General features: G+C 37.6%; 1 protein-coding gene across 1 annotated transcript; it reads right to left on the bottom strand.

Moving 5' to 3' along the window:
• Window positions 1–328: 328 nt before the first annotated feature.
• Window positions 329–9,205, bottom strand: LOC137004102 (ecto-ADP-ribosyltransferase 4-like). Its single transcript, XM_067364291.1, has 3 exons — window positions 9,158–9,205; window positions 8,340–9,080; window positions 329–754 (listed from the first exon to the last, which is right to left on the bottom strand). The coding sequence occupies exons 1-3, from the start codon at window positions 9,203–9,205 to the stop codon at window positions 329–331; spliced, it is 1,215 nt and encodes a 404-aa protein (XP_067220392.1).
• Window positions 9,206–9,316: the final 111 nt, after the last annotated feature.

The following is a 9,316-nucleotide window of genomic DNA, read 5'->3' as shown; positions in this document are numbered from 1 at the left end:
CAAAGGCAGGGAACAATAAACGCAAACATAACACAACAGTATAACAACAGAGAACGGACAAGGAGTGAAGGGAGTGAGTCCATATAAATAGGGAGTGCAGATGATCAGGTCCAGGTGAAGATAATCTGTGATGATGGGGAGATGACGAGGGAAGTGAGTGCAGGTGTGGAAACAGGAGGATGCTGGGAAATGGAGTCCAGGGAACAAGGAGGGTCATGGAGGGTCAGGTGCAGCGGGCTGCCATGGCAGGTCCAGAGCTTCAGGCGAGGCCGCAACGCCAGCGAGCCCAGGCGGCACTGAAGGTCCGGCGGGAGATGGCGAAATCGAATCAAAGTTCAAAGTTCGTAGCTGGAATGGGCTCATAGCAGACTGGAGCGGGTTCGTGATAGGCTGGAGCGGCTGGAGGAATTGGCTCGGCGGAGACTGGAGGAATTGGCTCGGCGGAGACTGGAGGAATTGGCTCGGCGGAGACTGGAGGAATTGGCTCGGCGGAGACTGGAGACACCGGGAGAGAGGTCCAGTCCATCCCCTCAAAGACGATTAAAATCCGGACTGGAATGGGAGCGGCATGCTCGGAGAGGGCTGCTTTCTTCCTCCTCCTCCACTTTCTGGACCCAGCAGAGGAATGTGGATCCAGCGTAGAACAGTTAAGGTGTTCACTGGAGGGGTATGCGGAGGAAGTCGGTGGCTGACCAACTGGCCCGGCCAAGCGTGTTTCTGGAGGGACTGGACGAGACAAACACTTATCCTGAACCTCTTCGACAAGCAATTTGGAGTCATTTAAACACAATTAAATTGATAGTTTCGTTTAAGGAAAAACGATCAAAACGGATAGTGTTGTCATCCAGCCCGTCCAGAAACAGGGCGATCAAATAAGCATCTGGCCAGTTAGTCAAAAAGGCGAGCTCAACGAACTCCTCCACATACCTCTCCAGTGAACGACCAAACTGCAGGAGTCTGATGAGACGATCAGCGGCCTTCGTGGAAGTGGGAGGCATGGGAGAAGTTGGAGCCTGGGAGCTGAAGAATACATCCATTTTTGTGGAAATCCAGCAGTTTAAAGGTCCGTTCTTCTGTTACGGCTGCTGGTGTAGAGATGAGGCAGATACGGATTTCCACAATAACATCCAATACTTTAATAAACCAAAGGCAGGGAACACCAAACGCAAACATAACACAACAGTATAACAACAGAGAACAGACAAGGAGTGAAGGGAGTGAGTCCATATAAATAGGGAGTGCTGATGATCAGGTTCAGGTGAAGATAATCTGTGATGATGGGGAGATGATGAGGGAAGTGAGTGCAGGTGTGGAAACAGGAGGATGCTGGGAAATGGAGTCCAGGGAACAAGGGATCTGTGACACTTTCTTGGCTTGCACCTTTGTTTATACTTTGATTATAAATTAAGATTTACCTTAATTTAAATTTTTGTTTGGCAGAAACTTCTGCCAGTCATTGACTCTTTCTTTTTTATTGATTATTCTTCAGTCATTTGGTGGTGTTTCAAGATGTTCAGAAACTAAATCTTTGTTTTGTTTTTAAACATGAAATGCCTATTTATAGCAATTTAAGGCGAGACACCTGAATAGGGTAAAAAATTGATTGCATTAAAAAAAAAAATTGTATTACACATTTTCTAAAATGTAATGTTTAAATATGCAAATGAGGCATTATGTAATTAAATATGCACTAATTTGCATACATTTCTAGAACAAAAATCTGAATATTGGATTATGTCAGGTTCAAAGCTCTCGTTTAATTTTTTGGACATACTAAATTCAAAGGTTTTTACAGAGGGAATTTTGGATCTCTTTTTATCACTCCATAAATCTGAAAATACTATCAACAGCCCGAAAAAAAAAAAAAAAAAATATTTCCACCATATTTTTAGGAATAAAATGTTGTATAAAATCAGGCAAATTATATATCAACAAATCCCTCTGTAAAAACCTTCAGAATATAGATAGGAATAAAACTGTCAAGTTTGTTGTATGTAAGTTCTGCTGAAGTGGAGATTTCTGACTCAGAGCAGCATGATGATTCATTTAAAGGCAATGACTGTGTAGTTGCTGATGCAATGATATTACAATAGTTCATGCATGTGTTGTTGCTAGCTAATGGTTAACTGCAAGGGATTTACATTGTAACGTTTGGTGTATGTAAGTTCTGCTGAAGTGGAGATTTCTGACTCAGAGCAGGAGAAAAACTCATTTTGAGAAAAAGACCTTTAAATATATTTACTGTAATTGGAATCTATAGACGCAAATAGATAAAGTGTTAAAAAATATACACTTAAAAGTGTATTTTTAAATGTTTTTTTTCTACCAGTCTGAAAAAATACTTTATGAAAAGCCAAAAAGTGCAAAATCTCAAAATTGACAGGTGCCTGAAAAAACACTGTTTTTGTCTGTAGTTTCCCCCCTTAATTGCTTTAAATGCATTTTTTCATGTCTTCATTGAGCACATTATTTCAGCACTGTCACATAAGACTAAGTTTAATCGTGTGGTCCCACTTTATATTAAGTGGTCTTAACTACTATGTACTTACTTTTAAATTAATAATTTGATACAATGCACTTATTGTGTACATACATGTTTTTACATTGTACTTATATTTTAAAAAACACCTGCATGTAATTACATCTGTAATTAATTTCTGTAATTACACTTATAATTACACTGTTGACCCATCCCTTACACCTTACCCCTACCTTTAAACCTATCCATACCACCAAAGCTTTCCTTAACCTTACCTGTATCCCACCTCAAAAACAACAAAAGTATTTTGCAATTTAATATGAACCCAATAAGTACATTGTACTTATTTTTTGATGTAAGTACATAGCAGTTAAGGCCACTTAATATAAAGTGGGACCAATCGTGTTGTCCCGAGACAGTTCTGTAAATAAAAACGTGACATGTAGGAGTGATTAACTGGTCTGGTAAGAATTAACAATTAAACTAAGGTATAAGTGTCAGTTACTATGTCAAAGTCAAGTCAGCAAATGCTGGGTAATGATACATAAAAAGCATTTGATTTTGATACATAAAAAGCATTTCACTTGCATTTTCAAATGCATTTGCTTTCTCACCAATTGATCTGTGATAATCACATGATAATTCACTGTGCACTTTGGCCCCAAAAACAGTGGTAGAATTGGCAGGACAAAAGGCCATCAAAAAGGCACTTTCAGTGAACCTTTCAGAGGAGCTTTGGAGACAGAGATATTACATTGTTTGTTTTACAGTAATTTATTTTTATTTTAAACTGTACTCAAATCTCTGTAAAATTAATTCAGCTGTTATTTTAAATTTTACTGAATTAATGACAAAGTACAGTCATTTTAATTTAAGAAGCATACAGAACACAATATTTCACTGTTAGTTTAATGGAATTAATAAAGTAGTATTACTATTAAATCTTAAGTAAGATTCATAAACATTCTAGAGTATGTTAACTAGAATTGACATTAAAGTAACTTGATGTGTATTCATTTACTTAGGAAGTGTTTGCCTTCTTTGCTTTTAGCCAATTATTAACTTCAGTTTTCTCTTTAAGTTTGCTTTGCAAAACTAAGGCAATTGGTTTACAAACCTTTTTTAAGTAAACTGAAGTACTTAGAATTTAAAGTGTAAAAACAGCTGTTTCAAATGAAAGCACACGCAGAAAAACAAAAAAATGTCATGCCGTTCTCAAGTTGGTAAAAAGGTGTTTTTTCTCTACAGCCATAGTCAGTGAATGAGGTTTTATTCCATAAATCTCATTTAACACAAGAGATATGTCACTCAGTTTAAAGGTTTCACGCTTATTTCAGACTTAAAAGTATAGGAATCTAAACTGGAAATGTTTTAAAAAAATTGACAATAGAGAAAAAGAGAAACATATATAAGCCTAAAACTACATACTTTTGTTGCTTTATTTAAGTTGCTTTATATAAAAATACTCAATGATTAAGTAAATAAAAAGGTATAAAATATTTATAAACAATGAAATGTCTGGTTTTACACAATGAATTTTTTTTTTTTAATCTTTTGAAAAATGTTTAAACCATGTTCACTCACAGTGAAGTGAAGACTCCCTTCACATCAGTAACCTAATAAAAGCTGATTTATTTTACTTTTTTTAATTTTTTTTATTGATGATATGTAGCGAATTAACCCAAAGGGGAAATATTAATAATTATTCATAACTCATTATGATTATTAATTGATGAATTATGAATATGTAAATCCGTTAATCAGATTAACTGGATGTAGCTACATTAAGATTAACATTACAATCAATCAACCTGTTCAGTAAACAGTTGATTGTTTATTAATTCTAAGAAATGTTCATTTCCAGGTTATGGAAATGCAACATTCTTATTGTACAGTACTACTCAGAGCATGTAGTCAGGATCTAAATCACTTAAGAGGCAATTTATTAGCAGACAGAGTCAGAACCAAACCTGTATTGTGCACAATTCTTTATTAACAAACTCACAAACACATAACTAAACTAACAAACACATAACATACACAAAGGTCACACACATACATAGGTAAGAATGAGTAATGATAGAGGAAGGGAACCATTCATGGAGCTATAGGAAAAAGTCAAAGACAATCTGGAAAAAAATCATCAGTTTCCTCAGTAATAAAACACCTTTGCTGATAAAAGTAAGTTTTACACATCAATACTAAATCACTGTTTAGTGTCCAAATGTATGATACTTGCAAGATGCCTTCATGCTGAAGAGACATCAAGGATTCAGTCCGAAGTTGTTGCCAGTATCTTCTGCGTTAGATGAAGTACTATGAAACAACTTATAGATGAGCACATGGCTGGGTTGTAGGCAGAGGCCTGCAGGCCTTGGCCTGAAAAGGAGGGTCTCCTCAGTCGTCCAAGAAGCAAGGAAAGAGAGGGAGTGGCATTTTTTGCTGGCTTTTAACCTCTGGTCAAAGTCACACCTCTTAGTTGTTGACCGGACCAATGAAGATGTTGTATTTCCGGGTGACAACACACCCCCTTGTGTGCTTTAACACTAGAACCGCCACGGATTAAATTTTACCCGTGGATGTTTTTCAAATGTACATAACAGGTTTTCAATAAAACATTCAAGTCTCCCACTCATTGACTTTTACTAAAATTGTGTAATTTATAATCAAAAAAACGGGGCATTTATACCTATAAGCGCCGCGCGGGTCAAATTTACCCGCTATATAATGCCTGTATTTTTGCGCGGTCATTTTCGCGTCCCCTTAGGTTTAAACATTGTACGTTGCTAGGCAACGCCTTTCACTCACTGAATTAGCGGTCATCAGTTTCATAAATAAAGTCACAATGAGTAAAAGTCGGCGATTTATGGATGCAGAAGAGGTAGAAGCTCTAAATGCCATGAATGAAGGAGAGTTTGATGGTGGTGAGATCAGTGACGCGTCCTGGGTCGGCTCAGCATCTGATGGCTCATCTGACAGTGATCCAGAGCCTCCGAGAAAAATTTGACTGTTCTTCAGGACAGGATTGTGAATAGTTACAGAGAGACAGCATCAATAAACTTTGGATATAAATAATTAAGGTGAAGCTGCGCGCTTGAATTTGTCATCGCATAATACATGCAGTGTGGTGAATTATTATTATTGTTCATTATTGTCTATAGGCTATTTTAGTAGGCTAATATAAATAACATGGGTTATCTTAATATTGTTACGGGATACAGGAGACGAACACAGTAGGTATTGGTAGTTTTATTGACCACAGTAGAGCTTGCAACAACAGACAGGTGAGTGAACTGATGATATATGGATATAAGCAGATGATATGAGGAATAGTTACTGTCCTTTCTTTTGCAGGTTGAGATTCGTTGGAGCTTAGCGATCGCTGGAGTTATCTGGAGCTGGCTGACACACACCCACACAGCAGACGAGGCACACGAAAGGAAGGAGAGACGCTGGAGACAGGTGAGTATACGAAGAGGAGTCCTTAAGGTAAGCATCACATGGAGTATATGCGAACGAGACCGGACATAGAGTGCTGTGTGCTTTGTAGTGCTGTTGATGAGTGAGGTGATGAGGTACAGGTGGCGGTGATTAGTACTCTGGAGACTGTGAGCGTTGTGATTGGGTGACGAAGGAAACTGACGTGTCTGTGACAAATATATGATTAATTATAATATTACACCACCCAAATATTGTCAGTGCAGACTTGTTTAGCTTGACCGTTATGAAAAGTGATTAGTGTAACCTGCATAAAAAAGCCTTGAACATAAAACAACAGGACAAAAATATAGTTGATGACAAGACATAATCATTTCATGACTCTAGACACTTCTTTGTGAGGACAGTGACATAATACAGTGAAATAATATGTTATTTAGCTTTATAAAAATGCGTCTAATGTGCGTGGGTAAAATGTACCCGCATGGCGGTTTTAGGTATACAGCGACCCCCGGCTGATCTAGTGTTAAACAATTATTGGTTAACTATGACAAATAATTGTGTCTGATTTGTCTCAGTTGTTACAGATAGCTGAAAATGTTTTGTGATGCTGCATCCACACCATCAGCTGTCTGTATAAGTTATGTAATAAAAAAAGATATTTAAAGGTATAGGGTAGGAATTTATTAAGGCTCTAACTCTGACTTTAGGAGTCATACAAGCCTGGGATTGAGCACCTAATGGCCTCACAAAAGCATATTCCAATAACAATCAAGTATTTCCAAAAAAGATCTCCCATCCATGTCACGGCCTGGCTCAAGCCCGCTTAGCTTCGGTAGTGAGGCAAGTTTTTGCCATGGGACGCTACAGCTGGACTGCTTCTCACAGCAACATTAAAATGGGTCTAATAGAGTGGTAGCACATCCTGAGTGGCTCAAAATGTCCCTCAGAATGAGCTATCACTTAAACCTCCAGTGTTAAATGAACACTGTTAGTGTTAAATTAACATTGCCAGTGTTTATATAATCCACACTGGATTATATAAACATCAGGTGACACTGGAAGTGTTAATTTAACACTGGATGTTTTGCTATGTATACAGTATAGTCACACTATAGAAACACTCTCACTCATATTCCGCTATTGTAACTGCACTTATTTCTGCCGTTGGTGTTAGCAGCAGTGGGTGGTGATAGAGTAGAAATTAATGCTTTTACACCATCTTGCTGAGAATATTTCTTTGGTCATTTGGCAGTCTTACAGCTACTGTAGTGAAAACGTCCTTATCAGAATGTGCTACTGCCTTAATAGATGAGGTCATATTAATCATTAAAATGGCAATAAATGACCACAGCTAGTCAGAACCTCAGATTAATTGAACTGAGGTAATTGGTACAAATGTAAACAAGTTGGTTTTAACTTAATTGAATTGAGGTAATCGGTCAAATGAAATGAGTTAGCTTAACTTGTTGGGTTTTACAGTGTGTGAACTCTATATTAATTAATTTCACTGAATCACTGAACTTTTGAATATAAAGACAGCTGCAAGTATCACCAAACTCCCCATTTACCTTTTTTTTCTGTAACAAAAAATCTAATTGGGATTATGGAATTGACGTGACATGACGTGAAGACCCAGTTTGGTAACCCATACTCGGAATTTGTCCTCTGCATTTAACATATCCAAGTTAGTGTACACACAATAGGAGCAGCGACTAGTGAACACACACACAGAGCCATGGCCGAGGGAACTATAGGAGTGCTGAAGGTGCTGCAGCACCCCCTACAGATCCTGGAAATCATTGGGAGTTAGATGCCTTGCTCAACAGCACCTCAGTCGTGGGTGTTGAGGGGGGAAGAGAGCGCTGTAGCCTGACCAACATTTTCCTGCCATTATTGAGGATTGAACCCTCAACTTTGGGGTTACTAGTCTGACTCTCTAACCATTAGGCCCCAAAATCTGAATGTGTTCAGCATTCTTACCTCTCGGTCTAGATGTCTTCTGAGTTGTGTGTGGAGGGAGGAGTCTATTTATCTGCATTGTTTTTTAACAATAAGGTCAGATGAAGTTGATGAAACTGTCGCATGAGCATGTTATAACATGCTTCTCACTTTACAGTGTCTCCCACCTGTAGGGCATGTTGTAACATTTCATACAAAATATACAATGTGTTGATGAAACAAGACGACATAATTGTAAAATGTAAAAAAAAAAAAAAATACTTTGAACTGAAACACATTGAGAAAACCAATTAATTTAGAAAAGTATTTTCTCCAATCACTACTAAATTATCAAATTGTCCCCCAGAATATCAGATTTAATTAAGCATGACAAGCGCTTCAAAGTTCAGTAACAATGAGACACATTTACATTTAACTGGTTAGCAGGTAAAAAAAATAATAATTGCAAAATTATTAAAACATTAAAGAAAGCAGCATGGTTTCCCCTGTTAAACAATGCACAGTTCAGGTCACTTGTTTTTCCAGTGCTGTTCAACACAAACACTGTCTCACACCAGAGATCTGGCTGATCTGTTCTGTTCCTGACAGCAGTGACTTTAAACGTCTCATATGGAGGAATCAGCACCTCTTTCTCATCAGGATACTTTGAATATTTTGTCAGATTAGCACCTTCACAGGTGTAGATTTCAAAACAAGATTTATTTCCAAAACCCTGTATTACCTTACGATCAAGAGAGGAGGATGAAAATGAACTCAAACGAACCTCTTTGTTCTGAACATCAAATTGAACATTTGTACCACGATAAGTTACATAGCATCTATTTTGTGTTTTCTTCAGAATCTGGATCGCTTCTGTTAACAGAAAGTGAAGTGAATACCATTTGAATGTCCCCTCTTTGTATTTTTGTTTGTCAGTACGAGTGGCACTAGTGAAATTACTGTATACTTTAGAGTCTTTGTTAGTGTACACATGAATGGAGACTGAATGAATTTGTGGCAAGTTATCCTCTGCTTTTGTTGCATTTTCTTCACCTTCTTGCCAAGTCTTGTTAAATTCAGCTGAAGCAGACATTTCCTTCTCTAGATATTTTGTCTTTACCAGGTCTGCCATTTTAACAGTACAACCATCAAACTGATCATCAACTGAATTCTGTGCGAAATCCAGTGGAAATATCTGTCCATCAACAGCAGCTCTGTGATCCTGCAGCAACAGGAATCATTAATGATCACATTATCAGTATTCATGTCTGTAATATTCATACTAAAACACAAGCTTACCTGTCCTAGAGCAGCTAAAATTAGAAGAGCTTCAATGATCAGCAGCATCTTGATTTAGTCAAATCCCTCAGATGAACTAACAGATCTAGTGAAGCGCAGATGCTGAAAGTCAACCAGAAACATAACAGAGTTTCACAAATACTACAATCTATCACTGCA

Source organism: Chanodichthys erythropterus, chromosome 3, assembly GCF_024489055.1.
Source record: "Chanodichthys erythropterus isolate Z2021 chromosome 3, ASM2448905v1, whole genome shotgun sequence".
Taxonomy (NCBI): domain Eukaryota; kingdom Metazoa; phylum Chordata; class Actinopteri; order Cypriniformes; family Xenocyprididae; genus Chanodichthys; species Chanodichthys erythropterus.
The sequence above is the reverse complement of the archived record's forward strand: the minus strand, read 5'-3'. Positions and strand labels throughout refer to the sequence as shown.